This window comes from Vanessa tameamea, chromosome 18, assembly GCF_037043105.1.
Source record: "Vanessa tameamea isolate UH-Manoa-2023 chromosome 18, ilVanTame1 primary haplotype, whole genome shotgun sequence".
Lineage (NCBI taxonomy): Eukaryota > Metazoa > Arthropoda > Insecta > Lepidoptera > Nymphalidae > Vanessa > Vanessa tameamea.
In genome coordinates, this window is record NC_087326.1 from 1863347 (window position 1) to 1887380 (window position 24034).

The 24034-nt window shown below is 33.6% G+C and overlaps 2 protein-coding genes across 3 annotated transcripts; one reads left to right on the top strand and one right to left on the bottom strand.

Annotated features, from left to right (window-relative positions):
• Nucleotides 1-122: 122 nt before the first annotated feature.
• On the top strand, nt 123-7241 carry LOC113400996 (ceramide-1-phosphate transfer protein). 2 transcript variants are annotated; one of them, XM_064217622.1, is made up of 5 exons: nt 123-332; nt 404-615; nt 705-880; nt 6892-7045; nt 7090-7241. In XM_064217622.1, exons 1-4 carry the CDS (start codon nt 214-216, stop codon nt 7018-7020), a joined length of 636 nt encoding a protein of 211 aa, XP_064073692.1. In that variant the 5' UTR covers nt 123-213; the 3' UTR covers nt 7021-7045; nt 7090-7241. The 2 variants fall into 2 exon arrangements, with proteins under 2 accessions (XP_064073692.1, XP_026496482.2); XM_026640697.2 differs by lacking the exon at nt 7090-7241 and having other exon boundaries at nt 6892-7073.
• A 9707-nt stretch (nt 7242-16948) lies between these two features.
• On the bottom strand, nt 16949-23911 carry LOC113400995 (RING finger and CHY zinc finger domain-containing protein 1). Its single transcript, XM_026640696.2, has 7 exons — nt 23647-23911; nt 22907-23068; nt 22213-22371; nt 19836-20018; nt 19338-19433; nt 18656-18741; nt 16949-17232 (listed from the first exon to the last, which is right to left on the bottom strand). The coding sequence occupies exons 1-7, from the start codon at nt 23755-23757 to the stop codon at nt 17088-17090; spliced, it is 942 nt and encodes a 313-aa protein (XP_026496481.1). The 5' UTR covers nt 23758-23911; the 3' UTR covers nt 16949-17087.
• Nucleotides 23912-24034: the final 123 nt, after the last annotated feature.

Here is a 24034-nt window from a genome sequence, read left to right on the forward strand (position 1 = left end):
GGCAAGGAAGCAGAGTTTATTATTCTTCGTTTAAACTAGCGAAATAATCTGTGCTTTGTAAGCAACTTGGCACAAGTATATGTCAGCATAAAATTGACATTTGACTTATGTACGATTGTACGATCATTTATATTTTTTGTTCTAGTCAGTAGTCAGTACTCAGGTGTAGTGTTTTTTATTATTTACGTGATTTAATTATTAGGTTTGAGAGAAATGTCTAATGAAAATACCTTAGACTTACAATATGTGTACGATAGTTTCCAAAAGAGCTTAAAGGACGACGATGATGTGATAATAGAAGGATATATAGACGGTTACAACGAACTTGTAAAGTAAGAATGAAATATTTTATTTCTTGTATCCATAGGACGTATTCCTTTATGATAAGATTATATTTGTTTAGGTTTTTGAATCTCATTGGATCGGTGTTTTCGTTTGTAAGCAGCGATGTTAAGAGTAAAATTAAAATTATGGAAAAGCACAAAACAGGAGAGGATTCCTTATATTATGAATCGTTTAAAAAAATGATGAAGTATGAAAAGGAAACGAGCTTACACGAAAATAGTGGTTTCACGTCCGGCTCGCGAACAATGCTACGTTTGCATAGAGGTTTAGGTTTGTAAATATATTAGAGAAATATTTTGAATAATATAAATTCAAGATTATTTATTGTTAAATATATTGTATTTTTTTAATATTTATAGATTTTATACGACTCTTCCTTAAACGTCTGAGTAATGCAGAAGAGTGTGTGAACACATGCACTACTTGCCAGGCCTCTTACAACGAGACACTAGCGGAATTTCATCCCTGGTACATAAGGAAAGCAGCCACGCTGGCAATGCATGCGCTGCCTTCTAGGACAGATTTATTATATAAGGTGAGGAAAATAATACTACTTACTACTTAGTCCATTTCAACAACAACAGGACACAATTCAAGCAAATAACATTTGTTATTGTACTGATGAGAGAGCATTGAGAGCTTGATAATTTATGATATACATAACGGATTTGGGGAAATAAATAAATTTCGATAGTAAGAACAGTTAGTAGTGTTCCCTCCTTATGCTGACCTTATAGTGAATTGCATTGAATATATAAATCTAAGGTTTGTTTATCTTTATTCTCACTTAGATTGAAATAGGCTATTAATTAAAATTGAGTCTGTTAGTATACCATTCAAAACACAATGAAAATCTAGTTTGCTTATATTAATTTTATACATATGTATATTATTAAATCTCCTGAGTTGTATGTCAACTTCAATGCCGTGCATAAAAAAGCCTGTGCATAAAAAAGCCTGTGCCATAATTGTTTTCTTTATGTTGTCAAAGTTTAATATTATGTTACTGTTAAACTAGGTTAGTATATAATATATACTGTGTTATAACACCAAGGAGGTGGCCTTTCTTTTTTACCATACATTACCAATGCACTCCTAACTTTGGGAACTATGATTTGATGCCTCTTGTGCTTGTAGTTATACCGGCTCAGTAATCCTTAGCATGAACACAAAAATTTTAATTATTGTCATTGTCATTTGGTAGCAGATAATTAGATTAGCTTGCACCAAGCCTACCACTAATCAGTGTCCTTGTGCCTTTTTGCTTTCTTGCTTTTTATTTGAATTCCGTTCTTAATGGTTCTGTACTTAACTGTACACTAATTATATTTCAAGTACAAATTTTGCTTATATTTTGATTGTATTTCATTACTGAACAGACAACATAACTAGGTAATAAGTATTGGTCATAAACTAGATAATGTTTTTTTTATGGTGTAGTTTGGTGGACAATCATATTGATCACCTGATGATAAGTGATCTCCACTGTCCATAGACTATGGGGCTGAAAAAATATTGACCATTCTTTACATCGCCAATACGACACCAATCTTGGGAACTAAGATGTTATGTCCCTTCTGCCTGTGGTTTTATTCACTTCAGAAAATATATAAGTAAATAATAACTGATATAATCGATAAAATTAAGTGCTTAATCTACGTCATTTATGGCTACAATAGTGCTTATCATTTTATATTGATAATGATAATTTACAACTCTCAATTATCAATAAAAATATAAACATTTATAATCAAATTAAATATAGTAAAATTTTATGATTTGTTCTATTATGCTAATAATTTAAATAAAAACAAAATCTTACTATCAGTATTTAAAACAGGATATTTACCATGTTTTTTATTTTTATTTGGTGGAGCTCGATATTTCAACATTATCTACGAATGTCTTGTTCACGAGACTCGATTCGTTATAATTTTTGTATTCGTAGATAATTTCGAAATAAAAATAAAAAACATGGTAAATAACCCGTTTTAAATACTGATAGTAATAAAAATAACCATGTTAATTTAAAAACAAAATCTTTCTATCGAATTTCGGCCTCATAGTGATTTTAGGCCTTATAATATTTCAAACAATAGGGCTACTATTATTGGATTAAGAAGGCTTATTCTAATTGCTGCTTCTCAGTTTTTGTCATATTTAAGCTTCAGTGCGTGTAACTGCGTGTGCGTGTATAAACACAACCACTATAGTCAAGCCAATCGACATAAAGCATCTCATAGTATTTATTCCGTATATATTTTCAATGGGTTTTATTTTGCAATTATATAGAAAATAAAGACATCTGAGTCATAATAAATTACTGAAATAATTATAATATATTTAATATACACAAAGTTGATATATAAATAAAAACTTCGAGTAAAATATTAAAATCGATTTTCACTCATGATGACAGTAAATTTTAAAGGTGCTTACGATTTCTTGAGTAATTTTATTATAAAATTTTACTGTCAAAACTTGTAATATAACTTTTGTATGATATGCAGATTCTGGTACAAATGACAACTAAAATATGAGTTCATATATGAATGTACAATTTATATTAAAGACACTAAGTTTTTTTTTTAATTGAGGTACTTGGTAAGTTAAAGTACTTAATAAATGCGTAACTGGTTCTAATCAAATAATAATACAAAATATAATTGAATAACTTCCTTTTTTGAAGTTGTTAAAATGTATTGTCATAAAATAAAAAAAACGTTTTTTTTTATTTTTGTAAGTGTAATAAAAGTTAAAAGAAATACTCCAGATCAAAACGTTTTAGCCGCGCTATATCTGTACCGTATGGCAGGCAGCTTACGTAGAAAAAAATCTATGTACGTTTGAGTGTTGAACGCGGCGGCGAGCGATACGTCCTCCCTTTGTGAGCACTGAGCGCTCGTCGCGGTATGCCAATTTCTGCGTTGCGTTTCATGCTTATGCCAAAAATATTTTTTGGCATAAGCGCTCCTATGGCATTTTTATTTCTACCTTCTTTTTTTAATGTTGAATCAGATGGTAGTGAATGTGAGTACTTTTAATAGTTTTTAAATCGACATGTTTATTTAGATGTTCGGTTCGGTGGAATATAAAATTTTGTGTGGATTTAAACATATCAACCTAAAGTTCATTAATTACACATAAACTGCCTTAAGCTTATCTGATATCCAAGTTAATTCTCGTGCAGAGATAAGTTAGCCGTAATATACCTTAGTCTATTTGAAAATATTATATCCGTGTATACAAATATTATCAACCAATAAACAAGTTACGCCTAGTCTGTCTGTCTGATCGCGATAAATTCAAAATCTATCGAACAGATTTAGATACGGTTTTCATCTAGGGACGTAATTAGACAAGTAATTTAAGAATACTAATTTAGATGAATAATTATTAATTATGATGGCGCATGTCAGCTCCCACTCTGCTGACTGGGAGCTGACATGCGCCGCATAAACTAGTAAGAGTTATGTATACGATATAAAAAAATTATGTGGATCCTTATTCTACCCATAGATGCTAGAACGGTTAGCTCGAGTTAAATGATACGGCCTAGCCTATTTAAAGTGAGTTAATATTTGGAAATTTCGGCGATGTGAAGGCAATGTGAGCCGAGATGGCCCAGTGGTTAGAACGTGTGCATCTTAACCGATGATTTCGGGTTCAAACCCAGGCAGGCACCACTGAATTTACATGTGCTTAATTTGTTTATAATTCATCTCGTGCTCGGCGGTGAAGGAAAACATCGTGAGGAAACCTGCATGTGTCTAATTTCAACGAAATTCTGTCACATGTGTATTCCACCAACTCGCATTGGAGCGTGGTGGAATATGCTCCAAAACCTTCTCCTCAAATGGAGAGGAGGCCTTAGCCCAGCAGTGGGAAATTTATAGGCTGTTAATGTAATGTATGTAAATGAAGGCAATGTGTGTTCTATAAAGCTGTTATCTACGCCTGAAGTCTCGGGTGGTATCGGATTTCCATTCGATTGGATTATATTATATGAGTGAGGTGTTTACGTACACACTTTCAAACCGTATCTCATGTGTGGTTGGTTTGGATAGTCTTTGGCAGTCGGGATTACACTTTCAAACTATAATATATCACGTGCATTTCGGTTGAGAAGTCTTTGAGATTGGCAGTAGAGATCACAATTCGGTCCGAATGTTTTCATTGACGTGGTAAATTTTGATATCCATTTAAAGGTTTTCTTAAAAGGCTTCTATATTAAATTGCCATTGAATAACTTCATAAGACATATTCGAAATATCCACTATAAAAAAATCTCTTATAACCATTTTATTAAGAGCTTTGTGCCCGTGCTACCAGCATGGAAAATTGGTTCTCGGTAGTTATTCCATTCATCAGTTATTCAAGCCCCAAATATCAGTACTTTTAAAAGGTAAACTTATGTGTCCCTTTTTTTCTTACACAGAAAACCATTTAAAAATTTAGAACACTATCATTGGCCATCACTAGTGTTTGAATTTATCTTAAGAGTTTTCTATCTGATATGTTCTTATTTGCATTGAATTTAAATTTTCAATTTGTGTTAAATTACCATAGTCATCATCTTGAGTGAAAAACTTCAGTAAAATTGACTGTTAAAGACGCATAAACAGTCACGATATTGATCCCTTTAGGATATCGTGTTTATTTCAATAGTTAGGACAAAACTAGCATATATTGATATCGAGGTTATTGGAAAGGTACTGACGGTTGAAACTGAGTTTGGACGTGACAATTGCCATTTTTTTCCGCCGGTAACATTTCCATCTGCATGTACAAGGTTATATTCATTTGCGCGAACATTGTAATTGCATATGATTCACAGTAGTTAAGTATTTATGAATATTGATTGAACGGTATTAAATAGAACATTTTCGCTATTAAATAGATTCGTGCTAATGTTAGACAGTGTGGATATGCCAGTAACAAAGTATACTGACAGACGACAGCTTCATCGTCGTGTTTTAGGAATTAGTTTGGACGGAAAGCATCACTGGCAATCTCCTTTCTCATCTCTTCCAGGTCGAGTAATCTCAGCAGCATAACTGAAATTGATATGTTTTGGTCATTTTCATAAAATTTTTTATAGCATGGGACGGGATGGGTTATGACCAAACGTGTAAATGAGCCACCTTATGGGAAATGGTCACCGCTGCCCATAGAGTTCAATATTATAAGAAATATTACCAACCTTGGGAACTAGATGTTATGTCCTTTGTGCCTGTCATCACTGGCTCGCATACCCTTCAAACCGGAACACAAAAACACTAGTATTGATTATACTTACTTGGTGATAGGGGTTTGCGCAAGCCCGTCTGGGTAGGTACCACCCACTCATCAGATATTCTACCGCCAACCAGCAGTACTCAGTATTGTTGTGTTCCGGTTTGAAGGGCGAGTGAGCCAGTTTAGCTACGGGCACAAGGGACATCTTAGTTCCCAAGGTTGATGGCGCATTGGTTATGTAAGGAATGGTTAATATTTCATACAGCGCTATTGTCTATGGGTGGTGGTGACCACTTACCATCGGGTGACCCATTTTGTCGTCCGCCTCGCGATATCTAAAGAAAAAAAAAAGATATTTAGTGTTAGCATATACGACGTGTGGATGGTATTTGCCATAACGGGCTTGAACTAAGTCCTCTAGCTTCAAGTAAAGCCTTACAAATTTTCATACCATCATGTCCTATCATAAATTACTTTAGGGTTAAGTTTCAGATATAAAATCAGCTTTCATTCGTTAAAAACTAACTGTCCGGTCTATTTGTAATCTTTGAGAACGAAATAAAAAACGAAAAACAATTTTAGGAACTGTATTACAGCATTTTGCAGATTTGTAGCCTAAAAGTAACCTTTATGTGCATATAAATTATGTAATACATAAGATAAATATATCGACGAGATAATTAACCTTAGACGCTTGCAAAATATTCGATTGCAGCGATTACGATTTATGACTTTCTTTGATAAGCATATTTCAATGCCGGTTTTCGGTGCGACCTTCGGGAATCTCGCGAACATCAAAGTGGTCTTACTTGTATATCTTATTTATCAGATAATAATTGTAACTTTTGTTTAATAAAATAAATGTTATCGTTAATTTAAATTAAAATATTTTAAACAAATCATACAATTAATAATAATGAACAGATGTTTTTTTTTAATATTATACGGTTTAGATACCTTATCGTAATGCGATGATACTTAAAACTCATGCTTATACGAATAATCGTTTAAAACATTCGAATGATCGATCTTTGTATGTTTTAAGTTAAAAAGGTAATAATAATGTATTACCAATAAAACTTAAAGACCGACTAACCGATTTCCGGCAAGGCATTCATTTCGACGAGAACTGTTTATGAGATAAGCAGTGTCACTTTTTCGCCATTCTAGAAATCCAACTCCTAAGATTTAATATCAAAAATCCTTAAGAATCGATAAAATCTGACAATTTTCGAAGGCATAGTTACGTGACTCTTTTAAACGAGTACTCTATTTTTGCTTTTTTAACATAGTTGTTTTTCTTTTCAGATTTTTGGCTCTGAAGAGAAGTTAAAGGAGGCGATGACGATTCTGCCTCAAACATTAGAATCGTGTGACGAAGTTTACAAACGCGTTGAGCAACTCTACACAGACTTCGACTTTCACGGTTTGCCCTAGACCAGTGGTTCTCAATCTTAAGTCTGTGGAACATTAGTTTTCAAAAGAAATAAAAATATTGTTATTAAGAATATTAAATATCATAGTGTTCCTCGGCTTCATAAAGTTGGAGAACCACTGTCGTAAGGATGGATAACGTTACTGCCAAAAGTATAAGAATATTAATGTCTTAGCTCAATACCAGCTCGCATAGTTCTTTTCAATTGATATATAATTATTATTATATAAATCAATTTATTTATTTAACTATTAACAATAATATAACACGATAAATAACTCTATTGGTCAACCAAATTGTTGTACACCAATTGTTTAGTTGAAATCAATTATAATAAATGTATGTTTTAATTAAATCAAGTAATATCTTAATGTCAAGGTGATCAGGTTTAAAATAGCTCAAGAGATATTTTGAATAGGTCAGCTAAATTTAATTTTAATTTAAAAATAGAATTCTTATATTATGAATAAAATGAACAATTTATTGATATTTTGACCAAAGACATCACGTATTATCTATGCTTTGAAAGATCAAAAAACATCATCATCAAAATTATCATCAATCAGTCGAATATAACTTGAGATTATGAATAAATATATAATAAATATTGACTTTTTCATATATTATAAGATACTCTAGTATTTTGCAATAGTCTTAAATACCAAAACATTATTGAAAGCATTTATTGTGTACCGAAATTATTGAAATTTTAATAGCGCCATCTATCGGTTATCAGTGTCAACTTTTTTGAAATTTGATTGTTATTTCTGCCTAAAGATAAAAACATGCAAGTACATCGTACTAACAAACTCAAAATAGAAGTGACGACCAAAGGCGCGGACGATTTGTCGTTTCTACTGTTCTCATTCTCTATCTCTCGTTAAGCTGCTGTCTGATTTCACTTGTCATATTTGTCGGTCTTGGTGCTATTAGTCTGCTGGTACAAGAGTAATAACATCTAGATTTCCAAAATTGACAATGTAAGAAATGGTTAATATGGCGAGTGTTAATATGGCGCTTACACGACAACGTTCAGTTTATAGCGAATACTATTTACTGTCTCGACTTTCGTGAGGTTTTCTCTAAAACGATTGTTCCTTCTGACTAAATTTGCAAATCGTTCCATCCATTGCAGACGGAACGACTATCGTGACATCACAGTGGGAACTCGTCCTAAGTTGAACAGTACTTCCTACCTATTACTAAGTATTTTTTACCGATACAGTATTTGCAATAATTCCGCTTACGTCATTAAATAACAATAAGTAGAATGTTTGATTATCAAAAAAAAAAAAATACATGATTTTTAACTTGTAATGAAAATTTCTTTTGATTTATTTTTAAACAGATTTTTATCTAATATTAAAGAGATTAAAGAGACATGTTAAAGATAACAATGTCTTATCAAATTATAATTGTTATCATTGAATAACAGTTGACCGACACGTCGCTTATTTTAAATTGATACACGTCATTTAAATATAGCAAACATTGTCTGACGCGGTACTTCCCGGTCGACTGACCGGGAAGTACCGCATGTTTCCCATGGGCCGGTTTCCCATGACAGTAAACTGAATCACTAGAAAGTTTTACGTAATGAAAAAATATTGTAATTAATAATTTTTGGCACTTTTATAAAATGAATAATTTAATTCAAATTGTTTATTTAACTTTAGTCACCTTATAATCATATTTGAAAGAAAAAAAAAACCCTTTTTGTAGATACGCCTATACATCCTTTTTAAATCAAAATTATTATTATGTAAATGACTTTTTTTTTATATGTTTAGAACCCTAAACATTTTATTAAACAGATTTAAATCATTTTAATATATTCGATATTATCTTTATTGAATCGATACATCGAAATCTATCCGATTAATTTGACGTCTTAGATAGTGGTGCCCTTGCGTGAAGGTCTCTGACTTAGTACAAAAAGGGGCGTGTCGAAATTAATAGCTTTTTGAAATAATAATAATGAGGTAATGAGATGTCAGCCATTAGCTAGCCCTAATTAAAGATGTATAAGACACAGGCCATTAAAAAAACACTTTTTTTTTTAATATAATTAAATAAAAATACGATGTATATAAGCAAAGTTACATATATGTATTATAATTAGTAGTATTTAGATTAACTTAAAATGAAAACATACCTTAACATAAGGCAACCTGTAGAGCTGTGTGCTTTTGTATAAATTATATTTGTAATATAGATGTTTAAGTGATCTCGTAGAAGAGCTGTAACGCTTTATATATAAGGATAATATATATGTGAAACATATATTTATTAATAAGCTATTATATATAATAAATAAATTATAAAATTTATGTGAATAGATGGTCCCTATAGAGCGACAAATCACCATGTCGAAAAACAAACCATATCGAGCTACAAATGTCATAAAACTCGGCAATTTTTCTTTTGTTTTTTATCTTATTGCAATGTTAATATGCTTCTTAATGTTTAAGCCCTTAAATTTGAACGAAATCGTTTTCATTTATTAAATTATAGTTTGACTACTTAAATTCAGTAAGTATTTTTACCTGTAAATAAGTTAACTCAATTTTTCATGACTCCAACATAAAATTAATACAAACAATCCAAGTACATCAAATCTTCTTTACAATGGGACAATAATTTACCCTAATTACTTCAGTTATGTACAATTAAAAAAATAATAATGTTAAGATTTTTTTACTAATAAAATATTAGCCTGGATACGATAGTTTTTAAATGATTGCTTCATAAATTAATGTATTACAAAAGCCTTTTAATTTTTAACTTAATGATTTTTCGCTCTATTGGAATGAAACATTGAAATGTATGGATAAACAATTGATAATAATTGAGCTCAACTTTGTAATCTTTGCTCAGTTGTTGTTTATACAATCGGCTACAAAAGATATTCACATTTTTTCACACTTGTATTTGTATAAATATTTTTATAAACGACTGTACATCGTTTTTTAGAAAGTAAATTGTTCACTAGCTTGCCACTTTTAATATATTAACAAAGACGGTTAGGTATTTAAAATCAATATAAATCCCTTTAGATAAATTGTTTTTACATAAGTTGGAGTCTGTGGTAATCAAGTTGAATTGAAAAGAAAATTTATTGTGTTTAAAAACCGGGTAATTTTGAAGTGGTCTCATAATAAAATATAATAATATCTGTATTTAAATAAACTTATAAAGAATGCTATACATTATAACTGATTATTATAATAACGTATTATAACTCAATATTGGTCACTTATAATTATTATAAAATTATCAATAATTAAATTAATTTCAAAACCTTAAAGACCAAAAACCTGACCGTCTTATCAAATCTAAGTGAACTGAGCCTATACACAATCCACGTTGAACTAGATTCTACTTATACGTAATCCTAGCTTGTTAATTTGACATGAGGCGCTATTAATACTTAATCTAACGTAAGAAGTATGTATTAGTGAAAATATATTGTGTATAATTCATCAAGTAATTTTCATAATAAAATTTAGTAGATATAATATTTCCTATTTTTCCAACTTTGTAGTTTAAGCTTAAACATTCCCAAACAATTCCTAATAATTGGGAAGAGATGTTAAGTTATATTTAATTTATTGTATTTTTTTTTGCATTAATTAAAAATAATCATAATTGTTGCAAGTTTAATTATTTAATTTTATTACCTCTGTTGTCTGTGTTATGGAAATGAGTACACCATAGAATATCCTATTACTACAACCAGTCCTTGATTTTTTTAATGAATAAATGTGTTTTTTTTAATATGGTACGCTATAATATTATGATTCTAATATGCCATAAGTCCACCCATAGACACAGTCGAGATTTCCTTCGGTACCAAAGTTACCGCAAATCGAAGCGTAAGCGAAAATTAACACTCAGTCAGTCACTATGTAATGTCTTTGTTTACAAAAATCACGAAAAAAATCACCCTCAGATTCGAACATTCTCTTCAAATACAAATTCGTTTTGTATTGACATAAAATTCGAAATATTATGCTAAAAAGTTCACTTCAAGAGATATGCATTTACACTAAGGTCACTTTTGATGTATTGTTTCATTTCAGTTTTAAATAAAATTAGGGCAAAGTTTTACCTTTTTTTTAAATGATAGGTGGCAAACGAGCAGGAGGCTCACCTGATGGAAAGTGCCTACCACCGCCCATGGGCATCTGCAACACCGGGGGGTTGCAGGGCCTTGCCGGCCTTTAAGGAAGGAGTACGATTACCTTCGGATACTTGGAAGCATTGCAGCAATAATGATATAGAATTAAATTAATTTTTTTGATCTGTCTTCTCACTATAGATGAATTGAATAAATAAACTAGTGTTACATATCGATAGACTATCGATAGTATCAATAGTCTATCGTTAGTATTGATCAAACGATACTATCGATAGTACAATCGATATCCTGAATAGTTTTTGAGGTCAACTATCGACAGTCAAACTATCGATAGTTCTGCAACGCTGAAATAAACGTCAAGTCACGGTGATAATGCTTTGTGCAGTCCTGACGCTCATCCTTCACACATTATTCACTACACTGGTAGTACAGACTGCTGTATCGGCGTGTTCTTGCTTGAATGAGTGAGCCAGTGTAGATACGGACAACAGATATGTAATATCTCATATTATGCGATTGGTGTCTTAGTACTGAGGGTTTAGCGTGGTTTTAACTCACAGAGTCCATGTCTATAGGTGACAGGTGGCTTATCAACAATTGGCTCATCAACCTTTCCATAACATCAAAAAGTTGAATTTATATTCAGTAATGTCTCTCCCATGATAAAAATAATCCAAGAAAGTTCGTCACGGTTTGAAAAAAATAAAAAACCACTATAGTTGCACTTGCTTTTATTTAGTATACGATATTAAAACAAAGATGGGATATACAAGTCCCTAAAATCAACAAAAATAAAATTATGTAACTTGAAGCTCAAAGTCCATCCTTAATTTAAATTAAGATTAATTATTTTTTACATATTTATAACAACATTAACGCACTAAGAACATTAAAATACTGTACTTCAGAAAATTACCTAACTTCATAACAATGAGTGATTTTATATAAAAAAAAAATATTGTACTAGATTCAAAGTAACATATTTTTTTTGCTTATGCAATTTCAATATCAAACAATATGTAAAAAAGTATATACGAAAAGGCGAATCACACCTAACAATAGACTATTTCAATCATTGGAAGAGTAAAGGCTAACAAACAACTTTGACATCACTGGTCGAGATCTTGAATACGGTATTCATTACGAATACGCGCTAATAAGGTTTGATTATCTTTGCTGATTGTTTAAATTGGGATATGCTATATATTTTAATCACAAAATTGGTCGTTCATACTTTACGTAAGTAGACGCTGTTATCATTTTAAACTAATGGTACCTATATATTATAACGTGAAAATATGATTTCAAATTTCATTCACCACCAATCCGCACTGGAGTAATATGGTGGAATCATTTCCAAACTTAAAACACCAGAAGAGTCTGATCTCGGATGTGGATCATTAATAAATAGTCACGGTTAGAGATAGATTGAATAAAAAAACCTTTGAAATGAACACAGAAAACTTAGTTATAGAACACTTATGACCATAAGAGATATTAAGATAGAATATACTATTGTTATAGTGTTATATATAATCGTAACGGCGGTTGTTGTGGCAGTAAGACATATATATGAAAACATACTGAATATATTTAAAAATATTATCAAAGTAGACATTACTAAGAGCACCTTCAAGTGTACCCACCAATCTGAATGACAAAATACACTAAAAACATTCTCCTTAAAAGTAAAACCTGAACCCTGCAGTGTATCTACAGACTGTTACTTTTACTACTTACTTTGGATAGAAATTACAACAAAATAATATAAAGCACATCCGCACACACATAATTTCCGTTGAAAAGTATTGTAATTATAAAACAACTTTGGAATAAATTTTCAAAAAGTGGTGCAGACTTTATATGAGTAAAACTGCTTACTTATGTAATGTATAATATTGTATTGAAATTATTGTTATTGAAACAACACAAGGTCCACATTTGTTAACACAATACAAGCAAGTTAATACTTTTTTTCTTAAATTAGGTGTTATACACAAAATCTACTACAAAGCCTCATAAATTTATACAAGCCTAATCAAATTGTTAATTATATTAAATACTAACATTGATATTTATTAAATATTAGCGATTATTCTTTATTATACAAATTAGGCTTGTAAAGAATATTTAAGGACATCATATACGGAAGAATTTATGTAAAATCATCCACCTATAGCCAAATCCAATGGCAGGAGGCGTTAAGACAAACATACAACTTTGATCTTAAATTGATATGCTATCGTTAGTCGAGAACTAAATTATTGATTTGTGAAAAAATGGCGTCGTTAATATTGGCAAAATTCTTACCAGATTTTTTAAAGTGAAAGTTTGAGTGGTTTTAAATAATTATGGAATTATTGGTGGCGCGTAATGCTTGTTTATCTTTACTCCTCCACTTAGCCATTATAATATAGTGAACGCGATCTTTTATACCCTCACTCTCATAGTCCGATGGACTGCAGGACCAAAGGTTTTATGTGCGCAACGATCCATGGGTAAGTAGCACAGCCAACTCTTGACTCATAGCTAAGAATTGTTTGACAGAAATACCCAATAACTTTTACGGTCCGACTCGGTATTTGAGTCCCAAACGCCATGATCTACAGCTTCAAGCTCAGCAAACTTGAAGCTAGACGGACGAGGCAGTTACAAAATAACAAATTTTCGTTACAAACCCAATCTATATTAATGATATCACAAAGTATTACCTTAAACATTATATTATTATTTAAGTTGACGGATTTTTTAGAATATTTATCATAAATAATAATTATGATATTTAATAAAGTTAAAAAATTGAGCGTCTCAATGTTTTAATTTGGATGTAAATTTTATTGATATACTTTTACCAAATAAAACTACTAATATTATAGTAAACAGTATTATAGGTGATCTTTTGTGAGATAATTTTTGAGTAACCTTCGTATTTATTCTAATAATAATAAATGCACCAAAGTTATAGATAGTTTTTTTTCGAAATTTATTTTAGCAAGTAGAAATTGCTATAAAAATATTTAATATAAGATGTTAATTATCATTTCAAATACAACCTAGGGCAATGTTATACGCCGTATTGGGTAATTGTGACGAAATGTTTTTGATAATTTTATTTTAAAAATTATTTATTTCTTTTGTTGAGATACCACAGATTATAACTTGAATTTATTTAATGCTTAGGGCTTTTAATATAGGAATATAAAGTTAATAAGTATTAGTCACGGACTGAGGCTAACTAAACTGGTCTAATTCAACGCGAAAAAAGACACGTTTTGCGAGATGACTAAAAAGTCACTAGGTGTCGTTTATCACTATTTTGAGAATATTTCCCCTGGCTGCCTTATATATTATCGGATTACTTATGACCGAAATTTCGAAAATCGTTCTGTTCCATGACCAATTGAATGGTAAGACCAAATTGACCTCTAAAAAGTTTGGCGCGACAGCTTATCGCCTAAAGCATTTTTGTCAACCGTCTTGTTTGAACTGATGTCGATCAAACTCTTCGATTGGCTTCATCCTCTTACAGCATCTTTAACGGGATGATCAAGCGCGATTTTTAAGATATTTTCTGTCTCACACAACCACTCTGTGCAGGCTTTCGCCAGTGGAGAAACTTTATAGAAAAAAGCCTAAAAGACTGGTGAGGCACCTGCAAACCCTCTGGTGTTGCAGGTCCGTTAGGGTTGTCACTTTCCATCAGATGAGCTTTCTGCCCCTCTTTCATACAAAAAGGTCTGGATTGTGAATTTATTCTTAAAGATATTATGGTAACAATATTTCATATAAATCGATAATGAACATTAAATAATACGAGAGTATTTTATAACCTTCATATTCCAAAAATCTGTTTCTTGTTAGTTGTAATGATATATTTCTAAAAATACAAAAATGTGATGTGACGTGACACATGTACTCAAAATAAGTTTGGCATTTTTTGTTATTTTAATACACGTTTGTGAAATTTTTGTATTCGATGTTATATTATAATATCATTGTGAGTGTCGTAAAACAAAGGCGGCGATTTAGTTCATACTATAGGCGGCATTTCTAAAACTCTCTCTAGTCTAGGCTTTTTAACCATCTAAGTGAAGCTGCAGATTCGGTCCATCGACGCTTTCCATCTGCGCAGTTGGTGTTTCTTGGGGACTTAATGCACACCATGAAGAGTGGCTGTACCCGTATAGTGACACTGCCCACGCTGGAAGAGAGATCTACATATTTGCAATATCTTGTGGCCTCTCTCAGCTCGTCCACGAACCCACTCGTATTCCTGACGTCGTGGGCCACACTGCGTATTGCCTGGACCTTCTGCTGACACCCGATCCTGACAGATATTCGGTTTATGTTTCACCACCACTCGGGACATCGGATCATTGAGAATCCTAAAGGCACTAGGCGAGTGTGGCGGTACAAGTCAGCGGATTGGGATGAGATGCGTCACTTTTTCGCCTCTTATCCTTGGAGGCAGGTATGTTTTTCTTCTAAGAGATCCATCGTGCTGCGCAGATGCTGTCTCGAGTGTGATTTATCAAGCTATGGAGTATTTTATTCCTTTTGCTGAAGTATCCCTTGAGACCAAAGCTTCTAGGTATTACCATCACCTCTAACCTCAACTTTGGCCAACAAATTGAGTCTATGGCACAAGCGGCGTCCAAGAAATTATCAATTCTCTCAAAGGTTCGGCGGTACTTTAGCTCTGAACAGCTGCTTAATCTTTACACTGCCCAAGTTCGATCCCGCATGGAGCACTGCAGTCATCTCTTGGACGGTGCAGCCAAATATCATCTGGAAGCTTTGGACTCAGTTGACCGAACAGTAGGTTAATTAACAACGAAAAGCTCTCAAATAGTAGACTACACACCCTTGAGCATCGTCGTCGAGTTGCCAGCTTATCGGTTTTTTATAGGATACACTTCGGAGAGTGCTCGAAGGCTCTTTTCAAACTGGTTGAGCCATCTCCATTCCTTTATCGGACTACTAGACGCAGGCAAAAGTTTCATCCACACATTGTTGACATACCCAAAATTCGAACTAAACGGTTTGACAGCTCGTTTTTGGTGAGAGTCGCCAAAAATTGGAATGACCTGCTTGCGTCTATTTTTCCTGATGAGTTAAACACTGGAGCCTTTAGGAGTAGAGTGAACAGGTTTCTTTTGGATGGGCGTGTACCACCTTCGTCTTCATCTACACTTTCCATCAGGTGAGATGGAAGACAAACACCTATTCCATTACAACTATAAAAAAAAAGTCGATTGTGTTCATTCTTTCAAACTCCAAATACCTCGTATACGTTTTTGTGTTCGCTGGATATCCTATATTTCGCTTCTCGTCTTCACTCTGCGTTTTTTTAATGTATTTAATCCTTAGGACACACAGTAAACGGCTTAGGATCTCTCGTCGGATCGTTTCCGCATGCGAATACAGAATACACAGTGAGTTTTACGATTATGCATAGTAAGTGGCGCGAGTCTTGAGCACAAACTCATACAGTACATGTTAGGTCTCCTTAGAGGACTGAAGAGCGGGGGGCGTCGACCTTGCTCGCGATTGGTCCGCCAGTCTCTGCTCGTTGTCCATTGGCCTGTCACTTGTCATTCGGCTCCTGTCATTTGGCTGAAAATATACATGCACGAGTTTGCCCCACTACTGTCTATGCTCACGACTCATGCCGGCTATTGTACTCTTAACATTTTGAATTGTAATTCAATTAAGGTTATGTACATACTTAGGGTGTGTTCTTGTACTGCTATAGTTTAAAATTATTCCGAGATAAATAAATTAAAAAATCCAAAACATTTAGAAATAGTTAATACGCTATACATAAAAAAGACGTCCAATTAAAGTACAAAATTAGTCCGCATGACGTCAGACGTGCCGGTTTGTTCCGGGATCGGTCCGGCTCGGTCCGGTTTGATCCGGTTCTGGTCAGGCCTGCGGGGGTTCGTCGAGTGGATTGGCTTGCGGTAGGTCGTCGTTGATCGGTTCGTCTCTCGGCTCGAAGGTCGAACTTCGACTGGTGGAGCTCGACGGAGACGACGATGAATCGCACTGCTCGGAACTGCCGCTATCTCTGGAAATATTTTTATAAATCATTACTGTTCTGTTGAAATGAACCCATTTCTTTGCAAGTCTACACAGTGTATACACTGCAGCAGGCGAGCAGGCAGACAGGCAGCCTGATATGATTTCGTGATCGGTTCCACGCCAAGGCCACTTGACACAGGCACTTACTAATTTGCCTGATTCCTGATCTATTAAATAAAACGTTATTACATATACATGAGTTACGAGTAAATACCCGTTACAGTAGTGCCTATAATTACTTACGATTTTGTCACATGCGTACGTCATAAAGCGACTTCGAAACTTTTTTTTTTATACATACGTGTGTTTTACGTCTCATAGGGAATTCTATCTTACGTAAGCAAAACGGATCGTTTCTTGAATAGAGACGCTGGACATGTGCATACATCTACGAATTTATGACGTAATACACAAGTACTTTGAAGTCATTTTACGTAAAAAATATTTACATCGCCGCTTTATAACATACAAATAAAAATTAATAATAGTTACTATACAAATAATGACCGCGTGAAATGGTGGCAAGAATGCTAGCAGCATTACCTACATAGTTGAATCGCAATGCCGATCCTCTGGACAAAAAGAATAACAAGCCCTCCTTACACCAATAAAGGCAGTAAGACGATAACAAAATACTATGGCGGAGGCCCGAGGACAAAATTAGTGAATATTAAAGGTAAGGAGCACCTCACGATACATTTGTAAGACGTGTATTCATGAGCCGAGATGGCCCAGTGGTTAGCGTTAACGCGTGCATCTTAACCGATGATTTCGAGTTCAAGCCCAGGCAAGCACCACTGAATTTTCATGTGCTTTATTTGTGTTTATAATTCATCTCGTGCTCAGCGGTGAAGAAAAACATCGTGAGGAAACCTGCATGTATCTAATTTCAACGAAATTCTGCCACATGTGTATTCCACCAACCCGCATTGGAGCAGCGTGGTGGAATGTGCTCCAAACCTTCTCCTCGAGGGAGAAGAGGCCTTAGCCCAGCAGTGGGAAATTCACAGGCTATTAATGTAAAAAAAAATGTAACGTATTCATAATATCGCGATAAAGCCGATCCTAAAACGTAATAAATCGTCGGAGATTCGTCGTTTTGAATTATTTTGTATCCGTTCCTATCAAAACTTATATCAAGTGTAATTTAATCCGTTTGAAATTAATCACATTACATGAATTTCTGATATACGATTCTATTGTATTACTGATATATAGTCGGGGTGTTAAGAGTTACTCATTGTAGGAATATACGTCCAGACAATAATAATACACGAATTGATTTAGCAACAGACAAGCTAAATTATAATCTCCCGTAAACTTAGTATTGCCGTACAATTTATTCAAACTTCAATATTAATTCGGACATGTTTTTTTATGTTATCGGTAATAAATGAATATATAATTACTTGTGGAATCCATTCGTTTGACACGTATTGTATCCGCCACAGTGCTGACACTTGAGTCCGACCACGTGAAACTTTACAGTTGATAACTAAAACAAAAAGTATAAAGCTTAGTGTGACGCGGTCAGAACTCTCTTGACCTTGAAGTTGCTTTTGACCATAGACCCATATTTATGGTCATTGGTTCAAACAAAGTTCTCGAACAATTACTTTTGCGGGGGAGGGGTGGGAGGGGGGTTGCCTCCTGGATGTTATTGTCAAGTAAGCCTACTAGATTATTTTCAGTCTTATCTGAATTTTATTTAGCTCTTTGCAATAAACAGTACGCAATGAGAGCTAGTCAAAGACGAATGTTAGGTCCAGTTTTATAAATCTACTTCCGGCTTTAAGAGCAAATAGTGCACAAAGTGCTGTAGTCTGATATCCGTACCTTGTATTTACTTGACCTGGTTAAAGTCTGGAGGTTCAAATTTCTTGTTAACCTTAAGTATCAGACAAAAATCACAAAGCCCGCTTTTGTATCATTATATGTCGACGACGACGTAAATGTGAAGAATAACGTGTTTCTTTTAAGCGCACGAGAAATCCTTGAAAGATACTCGGTCAGCCTCCTCGAAGTGACGCCGCAGCGAGCGAGCAGCCGGCGGGCCGTCACAGCAAGACGCGACACAGAAACAAAGAATACCTTGTGACAATCTTTGCAGAGAATGGTCGTCTTGTAGTCGGCGTACTCGGGCGGCATGGGAGTCGCTGCCACCTCGGAGTCCAGGTAGTTCCATAGCTGGAAGTGAATAGTGGTTAATGAGCTTAACACTTTTGTATTCTTAAGCTGTAAGTTAACCTCTACCACTAGATCTTCGCAGTTGCACAGGGTATAATATTGGGCTATACGCTTTTATATATGATCGTAAACATTTTCAGTCTATATTCACTAAATTTTAAAGTTGAGGAGTGTAACTCGGACCTCTAACTTCGGGCTTAGGACCAGACCCAACTCTCAAACCCATTTTTATAAAGACAGCTAAAGAAGAGCCTGCCTGTGTTCATGCACATTTTTGTGAAACATAATATTTTCAGCGCGTCTAGAGTTTGTTAAGAAGACTTTATTGGACATGCTTGTCGGATCTTTTTTTACGTTCTCTGCATGAACTGTAAATTACTCCAAGGTAAAGGTGGTGCTCACATTGGTCATATCAATCATGCTGGTCTGGCACGTGGGGCAGGCGTAGTGTCCCGACTTGAGCATCTGCTCGAAGCACGGGCGGTGCAGCAGGTGTCCGCAGTCCGGGATGTGGCACGGGATGCGCGACGTGTGTATGTCCTCCAAGCACACGGGGCAGTTGGACCGGGACACATTCTCTACACACTGGAATGTAACAATTACATGTTTAAAAATAAGTCACTCTTTGTAAAGATTGTCACCGGATGTCCGCTGACTTCCTGTTTCCCGCATTTCTTTCAATTACTTAGAACATTCAAGGAAAATTACATTTTATACGGGACGCATGGAATAGACTTGTGTGACGCATTCTTAGTACGTTATACGCCGTCAGCAACAACAAGTGACGACGTGCTGCTACACTCGGAAGATACAGGGAATTTATTGTTATACGAGTACATCTACATATTATACATTCCAAGCAAGGGGTAACTTTACTAATAATATCCTACTCGAATAATTTGATTGTTAATTTTTTTACAATTATTATTTTTGTAATTGATGTTTATTTATTATTCAAATTTGAAATTAAATACAGTGTAAACTCCGTGTAACGTCACGCGATATGACGACAAACTCCCTAAAGCGTCGAAGTCACTCGACGTCGGTTGGTTCAGCTTGTCTTCCATACAATGATATACTCTATATAGCGTTACACCCACTCTCAATAACGACACATGAAGAAATACAAAGTTATTTTTTAGTCACCAAAATAAAAAAAACCTAGTTTATTATCCGAACCCGTAATTAACTGTCGGCTTCATACATTCCGAACTTTCTAAGAAATCCGTTCTTTATTTTACAAATTGTGATTGCTTGCATGCATACTTAAGGCCTGGCTATGAGCATATTATTTGTACATGGTAGTAAATATCTACCAAAAGGGACCCAAATTCATGGGTGACCAAGGGCCCCAGCATAGCTTGAGACTGCTCTGCCCTTGAGTGTCGTTATATAGAGTTTACACTGTAATGTGTCATGGTATAAAGTATACAATGTTTAGTACTAAATAAACATTTGATTAAAATATAGTTTTATATAAACTTTGCAATGTACTTTCCTATACTCTCTTGTATATAATAAAACATTGTTTACTGATAAAAGTGGTTGGTTCAAGACGTATATATTGAATATAAGAATATACGTAATTATTAAAAAGTATTATTTTAAATTTTAACACTATGTCTCAACTTGTGTGTGTAAGGGTTCCTGTCAGGCGTTCATAATAAAACTTCGATTATTTATTAACATTACATTAACAGCCTGTAAATTTCCCACTGCTGGGCTAAGGCCTCCTCTCCCTTTGAGGAGAAGGTTTGGAGCATATTCCACCACGCTGCTCCAATGCGGGTTGGTGGATTACACATGTGGCAGAAATTCGTTGAAATTAGACACATGCAGGTTTCCTCACGATGTTTTCCTTCACCGCCGACAACGAGATGAATTATAAACACAAATTAAGCACATGAAAATTCAGTGGTGCCTGCCTGCAAAGATGCACGTGTTCTAACCACTGGGCAATCTCGGCTCAGATAATTTATACTTAAATACATTAAAACGGGACAGTTTCTAGAATAATTATTACACTAAGAAATTGTCATGTCACGATGGAATTACTCTTTTGACTTTACTAAGATTGATAATTTTTATCACATCGTGTAATCTTACAAAATACGTGACTCTTAAATCTATTATAATGAGCTTAACTTAATCGTTATTCGATAATTATTAGCATGTCTTGTTTTCGTCCCAGGATTAATGGACATAAATGAGACCTAGGCGGATCTTAAGCATTTAAACTCATGATTAATTGTTTGACCTTGAAAAACAAGCCTAATATTTGACCCCTAAAAAGAACGAAGAAACATTAAAAATATAACTTATTAGATGCTTATGTGGATAACGCGGGACTAAAAAGCACACAAGATTAGATCGTACTAATATCTTCCTTTAATCTACTTTAATGTTTTGAAATTAATTAAATTTAAAAACAATTTATCTAATATTTGACATATAATTTATACTAATATTACAACTGCGAAAGTAACTCTGTCTGTTGTTCTTTCAGGGCCAAAGCACTGATCCTAATTTGATGCAATTTGGTATGTATGACCAACCCCTAAAAAGAGCGGAGCCGCGTGCTACAATTAGCGTCAAGTTAAATCTATGATTATATACTCATATATATATATATATATATATATTTTGATAATTTTTGAAACTTTGTATTCAATCCACACTGTATCTGCACATGTTAGCTATTATAATAGTAACAAAGAATATATTAAACAACTATGTTTAGTAATATATATATCATAATTGTTCCTCTCAGATCACTTACCCTGTGACCAACACATTTCAACTGTACGGGCAAGCACATGTTACATCGCTCACAGTGGAAGAATTTATCCCGCCCTCCCACACGACATATGCCACAGCCTTCACAGTGGTACTGTTTCTTATCTTCATCGTCAAACAAGTTGCATATCAGACATGTATACTGAAAACATAATGAACCAACATTTGAGTAAAAATATTATGAAGAGTAAAACCAACTATGTTTTACCAATAGGTTTTTATTTATGTTTTGATTATGATATAGGTAGGCGGAAAAGTACATTTCGGTCACTACGGCTCAAAGATATTGGTGCTGTAAGAAATATCGAGCATTCCATATATACTGAGGCATGTCATATATTGTTCATAAGAAGAGATACAAGCAACAAAACTATAGGTCCTTGATTATGTGAACCTGCTTTTGCATTATCACAAGTTGCTTTTATAATATTTCATCTCAAAATCACTTCAGAATGGATTAAGTTACAAGAAATATGATTTATCAAAGAACTTTATATGAACTATGCAACTTTATTTATAAGTTTAAACAAAATACAAAAACATCTTGTAGTAAAAAGGTAATATTATCAAAACATGTATACAGAATATCAGTTTGTATGAGGGATAAATTTATTTAGTAAATCTAGTATGCAAATGAGTGGGTGGTTCCTATTTCTATGGTTATAAATAATACATACATTGCCAAATCTCACTCCGCAGTTCACACATTCCGCTTGGACCTTCTGCCGAGTATCACATTCCGTGCATATCAGCTCTGAAACTGACTTTCTATTGAAGTAGTGCTCTTCATTCTCATCGTGACAGTATCGGCACATATACAGCTTGTTGCAGCATGGTGTCTGATAAAGAAAATGAAACAATTTTTTTTTTTAAAGTCATTGTAATTTTCAACTTACAGTACAAATGTTAAAATAAGATTGTGTCAAACTAATTGTTTAGGTTAGAATGATATGATAATTTAAGTAAGATTAAATCGATTTATCATTTTCATTTAACATCACATTTTTTTTTTTGATTAAAATGCAATGTAAATTAATTTATCCATTTTTTAAGGTACTATTTATATCTGTTTTGTTGGAAAGGATAGATTTATCATATTAGTAAAATAATAGCTTAGTTCAGGTTATATATATATATTCCTTGCATCCAAATATTACTTAAATCATAGTCCTGATTCAATAATAATATATTCATTAAGATTAGTTGACAGATGTAAGTATTAGATGAAACAATGAATGCAAGTAGAAGTTCATTGACATGCTTTTGTTTTGCTAAATTAACGAATCATAGCCGATCTCGAGTTTTTGCGTCGAAGGCTATAAATATAGATGCAAGTGTTTGAACCCGGTAGCGTACTCTGGGTACTATCGACTATGTTAATATCGCGTAAAATAGATTTTTATAATATATGACTTACCACAAATTTGGCCCTTCGTTTGTAATGAGCACAACCAATGCGTTTTTCAGCAATTTCTTCAGTCACCACTGCAGATTCACCATTAGGTGTCTCTGAATTCACTTTTGACATTTTTATGTATATTACATCTAAAATATCTAAAGAATTACGTATTGATAGCTGTTTCAAGGTTAAGAATCGATGCGATGAATGTACTCTTTCAATTAATATATTTTTTATTGGACGATAATGAATAACAATATGCTGAATGTAACAACTAGCGACTTGTCATTTGACATTTCAGGAAAATGGATGTTCCGTTTTTCCTGTTATGTTAAATTCTTAGTTTAATGAAATTTCGTATATATATTAAAACAAAAAAACAAAATAAATCTAAAATCTTAAGGTT

Coding starts and splice junctions, on each gene's coding strand:
- LOC113400996 (XM_064217622.1), top strand. CDS start 214: ATGTCTAATGAAAATACCTTAGACTTACAATATGTGTACGATAGTTTC. Junction 616..704: donor ACGTTTGCATAGAGGTTTAG/GTTTGTAAATAT, acceptor TAATATTTATAG/ATTTTATACGACTCTTCCTT. Junction 881..6,891: donor GGACAGATTTATTATATAAG/GTGAGGAAAATA, acceptor TTTTCTTTTCAG/ATTTTTGGCTCTGAAGAGAA.
- LOC113400995 (XM_026640696.2), bottom strand. CDS start 23,757: ATGTCAAAAGTGAATTCAGAGACACCTAATGGTGAATCTGCAGTGGTG. Junction 20,019..22,212: donor TGAAATGTGTTGGTCACAGG/GTAAGTGATCTG, acceptor GTTACATTCCAG/TGTGTAGAGAATGTGTCCCG. Junction 19,434..19,835: donor GCATGATTGATATGACCAAT/GTGAGCACCACC, acceptor ATTCACTTCCAG/CTATGGAACTACCTGGACTC.